Source organism: Sardina pilchardus, chromosome 16 (genome assembly GCF_963854185.1).
Source record: "Sardina pilchardus chromosome 16, fSarPil1.1, whole genome shotgun sequence".
Classification (NCBI taxonomy): Eukaryota; Metazoa; Chordata; class Actinopteri; order Clupeiformes; family Clupeidae; genus Sardina; species Sardina pilchardus.
The window spans coordinates 24,631,346-24,648,845 of NC_085009.1; the positions used below are offsets into that span (position 1 = coordinate 24,631,346).

At 43.6% G+C, this 17,500-nt stretch overlaps 1 protein-coding gene across 3 annotated transcripts in view; it reads left to right on the forward strand.

Annotated features, from left to right (window-relative positions):
• The window catches only part of LOC134060563 (phospholipid-transporting ATPase ABCA1-like), a 258,600-nt gene that overhangs the window by 177,874 nt on the left and 63,226 nt on the right, over positions 1-17,500 (forward strand). For all 3 annotated transcript variants that reach the window (XM_062517294.1, XM_062517293.1, XM_062517295.1), the window contains exons 37-40: positions 1-74; positions 2,208-2,323; positions 3,328-3,472; positions 14,650-14,773. The exon at positions 1-74 is cut by the window's left edge and continues 104 nt beyond it. In XM_062517294.1, the coding sequence (XP_062373278.1) occupies positions 1-74; positions 2,208-2,323; positions 3,328-3,472; positions 14,650-14,773 (459 nt within the window). The remainder of the gene's footprint in view (positions 75-2,207; positions 2,324-3,327; positions 3,473-14,649; positions 14,774-17,500) is intronic.

The window sequence follows — 17,500 nt, forward strand, 5'->3', positions numbered from 1 at the left end:
AGGCCAAGCACCTGCAGTTCGTCAGCGGCGTTAACCCCGCCGTCTATTGGGTGGCCAACTTCGCTTGGGACATGGTGAGTGGCTGGGTGACCTGCCAATCTTCTCAGTGTTTGGGTGAGGCAGTGAAGTGGGCGGGTCTGAGACAGTCAAACCAGGAAAAAGGCATCAGAAGATACTTAAGAGGAATGAGGAAAGAATTTAACTTACAAAGAGTAAATCAAGACTGAAAATCAATGGAATATACAGTATATATATACATATATTTATTTTATTACATTTTTACCAAAAAAAAAAAACACTTGCTTTGAGAGGTTTGAGTCGAGAATTCTGAGGTGCTATAGCTACGGTAGCATATGCAGTTCCCCACTTCTGTCATTAACACAAACACTCTCACCTCGCCGTGTGCCAAGGTCTGTCAGCACGATGCATGTGTCAGTTTGCTCTTAGATTCACTCTGCATCTCTGCCAAGTAAACACAGCTGCTTGTGCCTCCTATTTGATCTTTATATATATATATATATATATATATATATATATATATATTATTATTATTTTTCACCAGCTCTATCTCCAACCATGTCTCTTCAGCTGTGCCCACAGCAGAGGTCAAGTCGGTTAAAAGGGGGAAATAGGGAAGAAAAAGGAGAGGAAAGACATGCGTATGTGAGAAAGAGAAAGTCGTTAACATTCCTCATCCCAAATGGGTGACCTTGCCTCTCGCTCGCCTCTGCCCCCCCGTACGGAAGCGAGAGCGGCGGCGCCTTGGTGAATACCGTACGTCTCCAGTCCGCTCTCATGTCGTGGAATCCTCCACGTCTGAAAATATGCCGTCGTCGTTTCATAGCTCCCCCCAAGAGCCACCGGGTACATGAGAGGGGAGATGGAGATGGCGGATGAATGGAGGATATTTGTTTTCTTTTTCTCTCTTTTTTTTTTCCCCCGCCAGAAAAATAAAAAGCCGGGCTGATTGAAAGCGCCATGCACGGACCTCCTAAATAACGGTTATTGGTTGTTTCCATTAGTCCTGCCTGCAAACAAGCTGTGACAAACTCGGAATTGGAAATATAAATGCTTTCTCCATCTCTTCCCCCCATCCCCCCGTCCCCCCTTCACTTAATAGCGGCATGCCTCATAGGTAATTTACAGTGGAAGACAAAGATGGCAGGTTGCATATCGCTCTGGCCTATTTGTGGAAGCATTTCGAACGAGGGGTTGACAAAGTGGGGTGCAGAATGAGAGAACGCTATTATGCGAGCGCAGAAATGTTTTTTGGCTGGGAGCAGATTCAGTTTGTACACTCTGCCCCCGGATCTGAATGCTTTATGTAATTTCAGAGTCGAGAAGCGCATGGAGACGAGACAAGAGCGAAAGAGAGAGTTTGTTTATTTATTTATTTATGTATTTATTTTTTAGACAGAATCAACAATCCGCAGATGCATAACTGCCTTTTTAGGCATTCAAATGAATTTGTTCCCCCCCAAGGAATTAGTGATTAAGAACCAGAACTGGGTTTACTGTTTTGCGTAGCGCATGAATTCAAATCATCCTCTTACTTATTTTGCCGTGTTTCCTCTACATTCCCTCGCCACTTATTACAATCCAGCCTCTGGCACTGACATGATGGGAGAACATGCTGGAATGTTTTGTTTAGCGGAAAGGCGTCTTCAGGGGAATTCATTAAATGCTTTTTAACCAGAATTCTTTACATCTTTGAATCTGATGTACATTCTTTCATTTTCCGAGCGTGAAACGAACAACAACAAGGCTGAAATAATAAAGGGTATGCCGCACTTTTCTGAAGGAGGATGGCTATTTTTTTTCTCTCCTCAGCTTTTTTTAAGTGATAAACTCAGGCCCATTGTAAACGGTGGGAGATCACTTTCAGTGAGTATTATCTCTTCCGCACAGCTTCATAGAAGGCAGATAGTCGCTTTCCCCCGGTTGGTTGAAAATGACCCGCAGGTGAAACCAGGAACTGAGAACGAGCTCATTTGAAAGGACTAAGCTGAGGATAGTAATTAAAAGCTCATTAATCACCCCCTGGAATTCCATTTTGGAATGTTCACGCTTCATCACGACGCATAATGTTCCCATTCTCTCTCTTTTTTTTTTCCCCCAGCAAGCATCTAAAGAATGGCTGTCAAGACCGTACTGTACAAGCCACGCCAAGATCGTCCTGAGACTGGCTTTATGTTTTCTTTTCACAGTGCAACTACATTGTCCCCTGCTTCATCGTGATCGTCATCTTCCTCTGCTTCCAACAAAAGTCCTACGTCTCACCGCCCAACCTGCCCGCCCTGATTCTGCTGCTGGTGCTGTACGGGTGAGTGTGTTGTGTCCCAGATTTCTGCCTGCGGAGAAAGGGGGGGGGGGGGGGGAGTGTGCAGAGGCCACAGCCATGACAAAAGAGTCCACGTACGACTGTGCCTCTGCAGCCAACAGGGCACGTTTCGTTTCTCGCCAGATGGAACAGAAAAGCTCCTCGACGATAATTTCGGAGTATTTTTGTCTCCGGTTTGAAGTAGGCTGTGAGTGGTTGGAGGACCGGGCAAAGAAATAGCCCAAGCAGCACCTCTCTACACTGACATCTCTGTACTTTGTCTTCCTTGTGGTGCATCCTTGTTTGGCAAGGGGTTTGAATGTGAAGTAGTTGAAATAAAAATACTTAATCACTTGTATTGCCGTTTATGCATTCGGTTTTGCATACTGACAATCCTCATGATGAACTGACTGTACCAGGAGAAAGCATATATTATTGTCTTATATTATGTTGTCTTTCTGTAGGCAGGTTTATGCAAAGATTATGAGGCCTATTTTCCATAAAGTATTGTCTAGAATGGGCTAAGGAGAATTACATTATGAAACATCTCCTGCTTACGTGGTGGTTCAATGACTGTAGTTTTTCTCTCTCTCTCTCTCTCTCTCTCTCTCTCTCTCTCTCTCTCTCTCTCTCTCTCTCTCTCTCTCTCTCTCTCTCTCTCTCTCTCTCTCTCTCTCTCTCTCTCTCTCTCTCTCTCTCTCTCTCTCTCTCTCTCTCTCTCCCTCCCTCCCTCCCTCCCTCCCTCCCTCCCTCCCTCTTCTATCTCTCGGAGTGTCCTTCTAGTGTCATCGCAAGTATGCTAACAGACAGCTTTGGTTCTGATTGCATGAATGCTATTTCATCTGCTGTGTGTGTATCCCCTGTAGTACGTCATCGGTTTAAATCACTCCAAAACAGCCTCTTGTGTCACAGGCCACACACACACACACACACACACACACACAGAGACTCTTCCGTAACCTTCTGTAATCCCCCTTCTCTTCTGTGACCTTCGTGTCCGTCCCCAGGTGGGCCATCACGCCTATGATGTACCCGGCGTCCTGGTTGTTCAGTGTGCCCAGCACGGCCTACGTGGTGCTCACCTGCGTCAACATGTTCATCGGCATCAACGGCAGCATAGCCACCTTCATCATGGAGCTGTTCGACGACCCGGTGAGAACCAATCAGCCGTCTCTGTCAGCGCCGCTGATTACCGTAATTTCCCGACTATTAGTCGCGGCTTACACATTGATTTTGCAAAATTTCTTCCACTCTGAGGTTAATACAGGGGGGCAGTTAATATGGTGTTAATATGGTTTTGTTTATTTTAACTTGCATAAAACACTGTCCTGCGGCTTATACACAATGCGGCTTATATGTGGGAAATTACTGTATGTGCGACTTCACCATACAGAGGCCATTACATGATATGATATGTACCAAGACATATATGGATTATCTTTTGTCAAAGGCTGTTCTTCTGTGTCATTCTATATAACAGCAATGATAAAGCCTTAAAGCAACACTAAAGAGTTTTTTTCGCACTTTAAATTAACGTTTCCAAAATCATTTCAGCGGTTCATCAACTTGTAACGGGGTGAACGGCACGATCTGCTTTCACTTCACGGCCCTCTACCGGCTATAACCGCACTATGTAACTTGACCAGATAGGGTAGCGTATCTTTAGTTCTTTAGATAAAGAAATAGCGTGTGTGCGACAGAGGCAAAGTGCTTTAGTGTTGCTTTAAAGACTGCACAACTCTCTCTCTCTCTCTCTCTCTCTCTCTCTCTCTCTCTCTCTCTCTCTCTCTCTCTCTCTCTCTCTCTCTCTCTGTCTCTGCCCATATTTTGGCCATTAGATTTTTTTGCATAAAAAGCTTGTTAGTTTAATCACTGCAAGCCTGTCCTTGATTGATCTGAGTCTGATACCTTATCACTGCGCCTCTTCACTCCCGGTAAACCTTTAACATATGCTGGGACAGTTTTTGAAAATGTAAAGGTCTCTTTCTGTGCGTGTGTATGTGTGCATTCGCGTGTCTTTGTGTGTCCGTTTGTGTGTGTGTCTTAGAGTGTACATTTCTGTGTGAGTGTGTGTGTGTCTCTCTCCATGTGTGTGTGACTGTAAGAGTGTGTGTGTATGTGTGTTTGTAAGTGTGTGTGTGTGTGTGTGTGTGTGTTTGTAAGTGTGTGTGTGTGTGTGTGTGTGTGTGTCTGGGTGTGACCTCTCCCGCATATGAACTTGTCAAGGGCGTTAGCATCAACGTTAGCGAGCCTGTCGGTGGCCTGACAGAATGATGGACAGGGGCTAGGGGATAGGTGTCGGCATGGCGACACCGCACTGCTCGTCATTTTCTCCGGGAAATGACAACCTCAAGGGTGGCAGTGCAGACTCACAGCCCAGGTGGCGTCAGCTTTCTTCTCAGACTGAAGCACCAGGCAGCGAAAACCCTTCCGCCCTGCTCCATATACCAAGCCCTTGGGTGACAAGAGAGGCTTTTGTGCTCGTCCTAGGTTGTTGACACTGAAGAAGAAGGGTTGTTGACACTGAAGAAGAAGAAGAAAAAGAAGAAGAAGAAGAATGTTTAAAGAAAAAAGTGGATAGAATGCCTTTCCAGTCGGAGACCTCTTACAAAGTAGTCTGCCATGGAATGTGATGCCATAGGGTGGGCGAAAGCTTCGGAATTTGGAAAACACAGAACTTCTGAAAGTGTTTTTCTCACGTGTGATTGAATGATTTCAGTGCATTTAGCTGATTCTGCCATTTTGAGAGTCAACTTTTTATTATTATTGTTATTATTATTCAGGCCGTTGTGTGACCATTTATGTAGGTCGGACTCCTCCATAGGGACCACAGTGACATTCATTGCTATGGAAAGGACACATTACAAGATTACACGGGTCCATTGTGCTCGTCTACTCCCTCATCCCCGCTGTCCTTTTACTCTCTCTCTGAGGAGCTAATGAAGAACCTTGAGGTGTTCGGCTCTGATGGAGTCCTGATAAGGGCTCTGTGTTGACTGTATTCTATAGACTGTAGGAAAGACCGTATTGTGCTGAGAATATGAGGTCAAGTCACCTAGAAGAGCATAAAAGCTTGAACACTCAGGATGTAATGGCCTGTGCAGACTACACCGATTCGGCCAGATTTTGTCGTGTCTGAATGTTCAAAGTCGGGAACGACGCTCGAAGGAGGAAGTGTCTTGTAATGTGACATGTTCAACGACCCGCGATGTATTGTCTGCAACATTCTACGACGTTACGACCAAAAGTCTAGCATGTCAGATTTTTTTGGGAATCTCCTACGACTCCCGTGTTGACACTGACACTGTGACGACACACGACGAGAAGGCTACGATAGATGATCTTGTAATGTGGCCACTCTTGCGACCAAGACGCGGCAAGATTGTGTGGTTCTCTGATCGCCTAATCTGACATGGTCCATCGTAAAAGATAATTGTGAAAGACAAAAAAAAAAACGTGTAGTCTGTGCAGGCCATAAGGGAACACATGGTCAGTCCCAGGGCAGAGGTTAGAAACGGCCAAAGAGGTGAGAGGGGAGTATAATGTGTATTTGGTACAGTGATTTGTACAGGATCAGACACATAGCAGTGTAACTGGGTCGAATGCTGCTATACTCACCGTGACAGCCATTATTATGTTCTTTCTGGGGCCCGATCACACACTGGGTTCCCTTGAGTATTTTAGTGTGAACAATTGCTGTATTACTTGACTCTAGCACTTGATAATTCATCTGTGTGATCCATTAGCCATGTTAATGCATGTGATGTATGCAATATATACGCTGACAGCTAGATTAGGGCTGGTGGTATATACACGGGTAGTTGACATCTGGCCAAGAAAAAGTGTTTTTTTTGGAAAACATAATTTTTAAAGAAAAAATACAAATATTTATGTAGTATGGAAACTGTAGTTTCTGAAAATAATAGTGGTCACTCATTTCGTCAATGACCTCACCTATTTTTTCCACGTTTACACTCATCTGCACTGTGAATGTGTCCTATGGTGTGACATTTAAAAAGTACTAAGAAATGATATTGAATAACATTAAAAAATACATGAAACAGAATTGTTCACATTATTAAATCATTCTTTTCTTAAAATTATATTTATTTCACATAAAAGTTCTAATTACAATCATTTTCACCACGAATAGATGAACTTGATTGACTTTTTCCTATGAATGTCGATACATTTTTTTCCGCCAACCTTACAAAACTGTTTGAAATTGTACCTATCTAAGAGGAGCCATTATTGGAGCTCCCCTCATGCCAAACCTGGCTTTTTTTAAAGTACGTTTTGAAATTAAGGATGTTTTTCTGTTGTTTTATGTTTGTCACACTATAGGACAAAATGTCACACTGAAGGACAAAGATAGCTATTGCATGAAGTGAGTCAGAATATATGTAGTGTTTATTGTAACAGTGATAAAGGAGGACATTTGTTGGATAAGTGTTGCTTTTTCCAGGCTATTTTTTTTATGATAACCCATTGTCAGTCAATAGTAATAGTACTTAACTGTGTTGAACTAATTTGTCGACTATGAAACCACGGTGAAGTTTCACTTTGTCTATGAGTTCAAATAATAGGTGAGTGCAGATGCATGTAGGCTAAACTCTGCTAGTCACAAGTAAAGCAAGGTTTAGTGGAATCCCTGTTCCATATAGTCTTGTGTGCATGCAGATTCCTTCAAATGTGCTGTGTGAAGTTGCATTGTTTGCTGTTAAAGGAAATGATAGATATTATTCTCATTGTTTTAAAGGATGTTACGCCCAAAACACACCCATGACTGATTAAGAGACATAAGAACAACCCTTTTGTGTCCAGCACCTGACAAAATCACACCATTAAATTAGTGAATGTGGACTGCCATGCCTTTAATGTCTATAAACGTTGTGCTTCTGACCATCCGTTTTTGATCGCCAAAAGAGGGACCATAATCCTCAATAGGGAAATTCCATTTTAAAACATTGCGTTACATTCATGAAGTACACTCTATCTAAAACATCCCTACTGAAAAATAGCAAGAAACCATGTTGATGTTGGTAGCTGGTTTTAGCTGTTTTTTGCTGGTTTTCCTCCAGCTATTGCTGGTCTTTGCTGGTATAACTGGTTAGGCCACCAGGTGGACATGCTGGCGTGACCATCTAAGGAAGCTGGTCATGCTGGTGTGACCAGCCTGTCGTGTGGGATACCGCTGGTGTGAGATGGTCATGCTGGTGACCAGCCTGCCAAGCTTTACATTGTAGGTGTAAGATGGCCATACTGGTTTGCTATGACCAACATAAGCTGGCATGACCAGTAAAAACCAGTAATGTAGACCAGCAACACCAACTAAAATGACCAGCGTGAGATGGTACGACAAGCAAAACCAGCAGAATTACCATCGTAAGCTGCAGGTATGTTTTTGCATGACTTTTGCTGGTCTATAGCTGGTTAACCATCATAGGGTGGCCAAACAAGCTGGTTAACAAGCTGGTCAACCAGCAAACCACCCTAAGCTGGTCAGGCTGTTTTTTCAGCTGTTAGAGCAGTTTTTAATCATACTTGACACAATTATCTACAATGACATTCTATTCGTTGGTGGCAACACTGGAAGTTCCAGGGCAGGTTGGGCCACAGGTCCTGCAGGGAGGTTCTTTCTGTTATAAAAAAAAAAAGTTTTAGATTTATGTACTTTATATTATAGTTGCTTTAGTAACACTTCAGAACATTGTATGTCGTCTCTAAAACAGCAATAAATATTTGAATTTAAGTCATTATAAGTGTCACACCAAAGGACATTTCCTGTCACACCAAAGGACATTTAAGCTGTTGTGGCAGTTAATGACCATGCTAATACTAACTGAGCTGTCATTAGCAACTGACATCATGCACTTGCATAATATTACATAGTCCTGCTGTTAAAAATACAAATTTTAATACAAAAATGGCATTTAGGGGTGTCACACCAAAGGACAAAAAAACTTAACTACTTCAGTGGTCTGAAAACATAGTTGAATATCTGAGCAACTCTGAGAGAAATTCTCACCATGTTCACTGCTCCAGGGCTTCATTGGGGTCTTCAGTCACATGACCTTGAATGGGGTCTTTCAACTAAATGTATTTGTCCATGATTTTGGCCAACTTAACATCAGGTTATTGCATAACACCAAAGGACATTTTTTTCTGTGACGAACTTTACGGAGTTCCTACCATTTTAGAAATGTATGTATGGGAAAAGTGATTGCCACTTAGTAAAATAGACACTTGCACAATTATGCCAGGAGCGTTCATTAAAAATGTGAAACATTATTTCCTCTATTTATAAAAGTTAATATTTATATAATTATGTTGTCTACCATCACACCATAGGACAATTGTAAGGTTTGGCTCAAAGTTCTGAAAAAGCGATAAATAACTCAGGTATTAAAACAACAAATTCATGTAAAGCAAGAAAATGTTTAACCTTTTACAGTATTTTAAAATGTGAAAATGTGAAATTAATTGTGTTTTATCTTCTGTGACCATGTCATGTCATCTACCCACACACCTATCATTGTTAGTGAACCCAATGTAATGCTGAGTTGAGTAGGTTGTAGGTAGGTGTTAATTTACTTGACAGTGAAAGTCTGAAGTGTTAACGGTTAAAGACAGAGAATGTATTCTTTCCCTCTGAATGAATAGATGTGCAATACACACCTGTATATTACTCCACTGTGTGTGTGTGTGTGTGTGTGTGTGTGTAAGAACACACATATGAGTTTGTGTAGGCTGCCTGTCCCAGATAGAGAGAGAGGGATAGAGGGATAGAGCGAGAGAGCGAGGAGGGAGTGAATAGGCCTGGGAGATTTGGCTGCTCTCCCCTGTGGCTTTGCCTCAGCCGAGATGGCACTAGCATGGAGAAACCCACTGGTATTAATCACACACTCTTTCGTTCTCTCTCTCTCTCTCGCTCTTCCCCTCATCCTCCCTCTCTCTCTCTCTCTCTCTCTCTTCTCTCTCTCTCTCTCTCTCTCTCTCTCTCTCTCTCTCCTCTCTCTCTCTCTCTCTCTCTCTCTCTCTCTCTCTCTCTCTCTCTCTCACTCTCGTTCTGTTCCCAGTCGTCTATAGGTGAAGACGCCTATAGAAATCAATCACTCCAGCACACTGAGTTATGTTTTCCATCGCTTCATGCAATACAAGACAATAACGATGTAATAAGCACAAGATGATGTTGCCCAGTGTATATCATGCAGCTATTTGGATCTGTATGTAAGAATCATTCAGATCTTCATATCTGAATACACCAATGATAGTATGAACCACCATACAGTACATCTCCCCACGTACTAGCACAGAACACACCCCCTCACACACCAATAGGATATGTAGCTGTATACAGAATAAATAAATAACTTGTGATAGAATAGGAGATGGTTTTTGTATTTTTTGTTTCGCTGGAACCTTTGCAGACAGACATGCATGTAGACGGGTCACTAGCTTGTTTTCTGTTGATGCATTCTTTTGACCAAATGCTGGACACACACACGCACGCTGGACACCACACACTCACACACACACACACACACACACACACACACACACACGCATACATATCTACACAATGAAGGCAGCCGTGTTGCTCAGATCCCAGTTATGGGTCATAAAAATCTAGAAGCAATTTGAGAAGCATTTCAGAAGCTACTTCAATCACTCACTTGTGAGAAATCAGGTCTTTGTTAAAAAAAAAAAAAAAAAATGGGGGACTTTTGTAGATCCAGTCTGTGAAATTGACTAATGGTCAGCGGCTCGCTTCTTGTTGTTTGTTCTTATTTATTTATTTATTTATTTATTTATGTTCCCCTCCCTCGTTTTTCTTTTTCTTCCCTATATGCCATTTGAAGTCCCTGTGGTGGCAGAGGCTGGAATAGCTGTGGGAATAATATGAGGAGCAGGAATATGGGTCACCCTTGGGGGCCGTGGAGAGTTCTCCCCTTCAAAGCCTTTTGAGAATGATTTATTGGTTTATGAGCAAAACCTCTTAGATCTCCTTGATGAACGCCCAGTCGAGATGAGATCTCGGTATTGATCTTGAATTATGTCTCCATCTCGAGCCCCGATCTCTCGCAAAAGACAAATGGTCCTCCACAAAGAAGGTCATCTCTTTTTCTCTTTCTGTGTCTGTCCCTCTTTCCTTTTCTCTCTCTCTCTCTCTCTCTTCTCTCTCTCTCTCTCTCTCTCTCTCTCTCTCTCTCTCTCTCTCTCTCTCTCTCTCTCGTGCTCACTGGTTCTTTATTTCTTTTTTTGTTTTGGACTTTATTTATTCTTCTTTTTCTTTTCGCAGCGCCGGCTATCCCCCTAACAAGAGAACAGCAGTGCCAACTTAAGTCTTTATCAGACTGGTTTAGACAGGAGACTGCCTTTGAAATGCAATCCTCGGCTCATTCAAAAGAGACTTACACAAATCCCTCGCTCAATAACAAGCCAAAATAAATGTGTTAGTTTTTAGAAAGATGCCTCTCGTGCCTACCTAATCCATACGTCAATTCAGCCTCGAGGGGAGGAGATGTGAATTCCTTTGAAATGCTATCCAGAGGTTCGCTCAGTAAATGACCTCCGTCTGCAATGAGCCGGACTGCACATGACGTCTTTAATGAGAGGAGACAGTAGTGGGCAGTTAGGGAGATGGAGAGGCGAAACGTTAGCCGGACCTGAGTCCACCTCTACTTCCTGTGAGCCCACCTCTCCTTCCTGTGACCCATGGCAGCCTTCGGTGGCTTTCTCTCTGATCAAGCAGCTTTGACCTTTGACCTTTGCCCAAATATTGATACAGCGCCCTTAGTAGCATGGGCCTATGTCTAAACTCCCCTATAGAATACTATATGGCAATGAATCCGTCCTCTGCTAGTTAATAGGTGTATGCCCTATATGTCATCAAGGCCGCACTTGAGTAATACCATGTACTTTTATATACAGATAATATTGAATGTCCAAATGTTCCAACATACTGAATCTATGCCTACAGTGGCCTGTTGTGACTTTAGGTATGTAGATCCAGATGCAGACTGAATGTTTGTTCCTGCTAAACCTTCATTGGAGTATCCTCTCCACTCACACAGACTGAATAGAATAGAATAGAACAGAACAGAACAGAACAGAACAGAACAGAACAGAATAGAATAGAATAGAATAGAATAGAATAGAATAGAATAGAACAGAACAGAACATGTCTTTACTGTATTGTCATTGTCACAGGGACAACAAAATTGAAAGTGCTTTCCCATCAGTGCATCATTCATGAGTATATGTAAAATAATAATAATGAGTTATCTCGCGATCAAACAAACAGACAAACAAAGCAAACAAACAAATAAACAGACAGACAGACAGACAGACAGGCAAACAAACAAACAAACAAACAAACAAACAAACAAACAAACAAACAGACAGACAGACAGACAGGCAAACATACCCCAATGAAATCATGACCTCCTTGACGGAGGTTATGATAGCATTAGCTATCGCTATAGACTGTACAGTATAATGAGAAAAGCTAAGCGCATCATCCATGACCCTGTTGACCTGAGAGGAGAGCAGCCCCATGGAAATGAAGGCCTCTGCGGTCCTCCTGTCCTGTGCTTAGTGCTGGACCGGGCCCAGTGCAGAAGGGAGCTGAGGAGAGATTAGGGAAGCGCGTTTTGTCCCGCGCAGTGAGCGGTCTCTCCGCTATCTCTCTCTCTCTCTCTCCTCTCTCTGTCGCTCTCTCACTCTATTTCTCTCTCTCTCTCTCTCTCTCTCTCGCACACACTCTTTTCTCTCTATATCTATCTCTTTCTCTCTCTCACACACACACACACACTCACACACATTGTTTTCTCTCTCTCTCATATGTTCTTCTCTCCTTTTTTCCTCTCTCTCTCTCTCTCTTGTCAGTCCCTCTTTTTTTTGCCGGGGGTGCCGGGAGAGACAGGAGCTGTGGGTTTTTATTATTTCCTCATGTGTTCTTTCTCTTTTGAAGAGTATCCTGAAAAGAACACATGAATTATGCATATGGAGCAGGATGCGGAGATGGGATAGTAAAATCTCCCTCTACACACACACACACACCGAACAGACACACACCACACACACACGCACACGCAGCACAGACATACACACACACACACACACACACACACACACACACACACACACACACACACACACACACACACACATACACACACAAACTCATGTAAACACACACACATGCACTCTTTCTCTTGCTGTATCTCCCATGCAATGTCACTCCTCTCTTTCCTTTCTCTCTGTCTCTCTATCTCTCTCTCTCTCTCTCTCTCTCTCTCTCTCGCTCTCTCTCCTCTCGCTTGCTTCTTTCTCTCTCTCTCCCACTAACTGAGTCTCTCTCTGCCTTCCCATGTTCTGTCTTTATTGCAATGTATCTTTCTTGAGCTACCTCTCTCTGGGGCTTCTGTGTCCACGTAAGACATATTGTCTTTGCAATGGGTGCCTTAAAACATGGTGTGGTGTGCACAAACAAGCCACATTAGAGTACAACTGCAGACTGTCTGTCTCTGAAGCTGAGGATGGTCATTTGAGCTGTTCTGTTTCATGCATATGGATTCATAGGAGGGTCAGAGAAAAGTGGGAGTTTTGTGTAAAAAGATGGGAGTAGAAGTGGCAAATGCTCCTAATTAGTTACTCCTCTGTATGTACGAAAACTGCCCATAAAATATGTCGGCCTTGTGAAAGCCAAATTGCGTCAGCATAATGAACTTTCAGACAACAGAATCACTCCAGTTTCGCGTCTTTGTGCTACTTCAAAACCCAGCTTAACTTTCACTGGCCTTTCAAATGTCATACTCTCACTTTCGTGTCATCCACTTAAGCTTTCCTAAACTAGGTTTGACCACTCTTTCCATAGCCTGTGTGCACAAGTAGTTTGAGTAGGACTACTGCTCTTCATTATCTTCCTGCTTGTGGACATCTTATCGTGTGTTGAATTATTTCATGATCACGAAACATTTGATTCCTTTTATTGTTGTCATCAGTTAACTTCATTCGACTCCGCTTGTGATTGAAGTGTGCCGTTCAGTTGGGAACGTTGGCAAATTGCGGTAGGGGGCGTAGTACAGTAGAAAGGTGCTGATGAGGTAACCGATGAATGGCAGGTTTGATAAATACCATGTAAATCGACGTACATCTGGCCCTCAGACTTCCACTCTTTCAGGTGGGTTGTTGCAAGTGTTCTCTCATTCTCTCTCTCGTTCTCTCTCTTTATTCTCTCTTTCTCTCTCTCCATCCCTCCCTCTCTGTCTATCGCTCTCTAATAATGAGATCAGCCTCAGAAGCCCAGACAGGCAGCCCTTCCCCATCCTTGTCCTCGTCCTCATCCTCGTCCCCGCCTGGCTGCCTGGCTGGCTGGCTGTGTTTCATTCTGACTTCATTTCATTAATTAGGGCCCGGGCGTTCGCACGCCTCCCATCACTCTTGCCTTGCCGCCGCCGCCGCCGCCGCCGCCGCTGCTGTGTGTGTGTGTGTGTGTGTGTGTGTGTGTGTGTGTGTGTGTGTGTGTGTGGCCGCCGCCGGGGCTGTGAAGGAATCCGACTCCATGGCTTAATCAGCTTGTCCACAAACTCTCACACGCAACACGACAACAACCTCCTTAACTCATGTCATTAAGCTCGTCGAAGGGAAGTGTGAGTGTGTGTGTGTGTGTGTGTGTGTGTGTGTGTGTGTGTGTGTGTGTGTGTGTGTGTGTTTTGTGTGGGGTGTGTTTGTGTGTATGTATGTATGTGTGTGTGCGTGTGTATGTCTGTGTTTCAGGTGAACACTGCCTCAAGGACCGTGTGTGTCTGTGTGTGTGTGTGTGTGTGTGTGTGTGTGTGTGTGTGTGTGTGTGTGTGTGTGTGTGTGTGTGGATGTGTGTAATGTGTCCAACAGTGTGGCTGCTGTTGATGCCATTAAGCATCCTATTACACACACTGTATGAGGTCTGGTGTGCAGTATGTGTTGGACTGTGCATATTAGTGTTTGTTGTTACACATGTTCTGTAATTATCCTCACTCTCTCTTACTCTATCCCTCTCTCTCTCTCTCTCTCTCTCTCTCTCTCTCTCTCTCTCTCTCTCTCTCTCTCTCTCTCTCTCTCTCTCTCTCTCTCTCTCTCTCTCTCTCTCTCTCTCTCTCTCTCTCTCTCTCGCTCTCACTCTCCAATCCTCCCTGAGGCAAAGAGGCAGAGTCTTAGCACTTGCAGGGACTAAAGAAGGTCTCATTTACATACAATCTCACACTTATGCATCACTGTGTGTCTTCTTCTCTGCTCCCACTCCACCCCCTGCTCCACCACCCCCCACCCCCCCCATCCAACAGAACGTCAAGGAAATTAATGACATCATGAAGCAGGTGCTGCTGATCTTTCCCCACTTCTGCCTGGGCAGAGGACTCCTCGACATGGCAATGAACCAGGCCACGGCCACTCTCTATGAGAGCCTAGGTGAGTTACACACATGTGTTTTGGGTGAATAACTACAACTATGGTCATAATATACTACTAATAATAATAATAATAATTATTATTATTATTATTATTATTATTATTATTATGATAATAATTTTAATACTAATTCGTTTTAGGTGTTAAGTACTTTGTTCCTTTTGTTTGTGGTAGTTTTAGTATTGTGGCATGTGATTGGCTTTCGTTATCTTCTGCTTCAGTAATATTCCCTTCCCTTTTCGTTTTCATTTCCTACTCGATCCAGACTTCGTCTGCTTCAGTAATGTGCCTTTACATTTTCACTTCCATGTCCTACCCCAGTAGGGTGTCCTGTGCCTGGCCTCTGTCATGCTCTAGAATAGAGGCCCTCACACCGTCACACGGGTTCATCATCCGTTCCTGGCACGTTTAGAAGTCATGCCTTCTCATCTTCTCAGCCCTGTGTAACAGATCTGGCTGGTCTCTCTCTCTCTCTCTCTCTCTCTCTCTCTCTCTCTCTCTCTCTCTCTCTCTCTCTCTCTCTCTCTCTCTCTCTCTCTCTCTCTCTCAGAGCAGAGCAGAACAGTCTTACTGAGCTCCTCAAAGCCCCTCCTGACCCTCTACTGCTCCCAGTCTTTAAGCCCCAAAGAAACACCTGAGAGAGAGAGAGAGAGGGAGGGAGGAAGGGAGGGAGGGAGATAGACAGGGGAGGGAAGGAGAGAGAAAGACTTTCAACACCAGAGCGAATGATACCGAGCAAGAATGAAAGAATGTTTGGTAGAGAGAATCTGGAGGAGGGATGTGTGTGTGTGTGTTTGTGTGTGTGTTTGTGCATTAATGTATGTTTGAGTGTGTAGTGTGTGCATAAATGTATGTTAGCCTACCTGTATGTATGTATATGTGTGTGTGTGTGTGTGTGTGTGTGTGTGTGTGTGTGTCTGTGTCTGTGTCTGAGGAGATACCGGGCAGGTAAAGGGAAGAATCCCGACATGAAAGCCTACCTGTCCTCTAGTGTGCTGTGTGCTAGACATGTGGGAGGTGAGGTAGCGTTGGGCTTTAAGGAATCTCTTTATTCAGCGAGCGCTCAGGGAAACTACGTATAATCACCACTTAAAAGCCTCATATGCCGAAAGGTCTGTTTGCACCTCACATCCTGCTCACTCAGACGCAGTATAAAGTTTAGGAAAAGAGACTGGGGCAAAGAAGAGAGAGGGAGAGAGAGAGAGAACACTGCCCTCCACACAGTCTGTCTGTTACACCATCTCTCCTTTTGCTGTGTGTGTGTGTGTGTGTGTGCATGTGTGTATGTGCGTGTGCGTGCGTGCGTGCGGGCGTGCGTGCATGCGTGTGTGTGTGTGCATGATGTTATTGATTTCCATTTGATTCATGTAATATGTGTCTTGATGCTTTGTATGTTGGTGCGTTCTGTGCCCTTGTGACACTAGCTTTGGCAACACTGTGCCCAAACAGTCATGCTAATAAAGCACCTTTAAATTTGAATTTGAGAGAGAGAGAGAAAGCGCGAGAGAGAGAGAGAGAGAAGATGAAAAATGATGCATGGTCTGGAGAATAGAGAGAAAACATCAAGGAAGAAGAGGGACAGGTATAGAACAGATGGAAAATGATGTGTGGTGTGGAGAATGGACAGAAGACATCAAGGAAGAATGAGGGAGAGAGAGAGCGAGTGAGAGAGAGAGAGTGCGAGAAAGAAGAGCAAAGAAGGAGAAGGAGACTCATACATACAGAGAGAAGAAAAGAGGGAGGTGAAGAAGAGGAACTGTAGGAGAGGGAAAGAGAGAGAGAGAGAGAGAGAGTGAGGATAGAAGCCCATGAGAGAAAGGTGAGATAGTGAGGAAAAGGGAGGTGGAGAGACTCGGGAAGAGAGAGAAAGAGAGACAGGGAGGAAGAGAGAGAGAGGGAGAGAGAGAGCAAGAGAGAGAGAGAGAGAGAAGAGCGAGAGAGAGCGAGAGAGAGAGAATAAGTATTTGTGGAGGTGGATGCTGGAGAGGGAGGGCACAATATAAAGGGCAGTTGATTTTTTGAAAAGTGCTTAAACGAAGCACAAGGCAGATAAGCCGTAAAAAGCTCTGCAGGTGGGACTGATTAAACTGCTCTTATTTATTGGACTGAGTCGAAATTAAATTTACGCCTGCTAAAAGCCCGACACCTGTGAGGCTTTGTTTTATTCATTCATTCATTAAAACATTCTTCTGTCACTTGTGAAATCAGTGTGTTTGCAGCACACAAAAAAATGGGCATGTGAATGCATTAAACTGGCCTCTGCTGGAAAAAGCAGGGCTGTTCACTGAAAGGACTTGTAAGAGTGGGAACAAGCACTATAATAGCTTTTGAACAGATGCTGATACCACTTATGTTAGTTGCCAATATATACAGTATTGCCAATATATGTGTCATATAACCAATATTTGTCCTTTGCGAAAAACCCGCAGCACTTAGTATGTTATCAGTGCATCACAATGCATGAGTGGTTTTGCTTATTTTATCCACGGTGAAGTGTATTGAAAAAACACTATTGTATGGTCACAGAGGTTTCATGACAAAGCACTCAAGACAAAGCATTATGCAGTAAAATAGCGCACTTACAGTTTGTTTTGAATTGGCCATGAATGAATGTCGTTCATTACATCAACATGCCATTCAATGACCATATTATTCAATCATGCTATTCAAAGAGCTGAATATGGCTCTATACTGTATGCAGCTCTTAATGTATACATGTTAGGGATG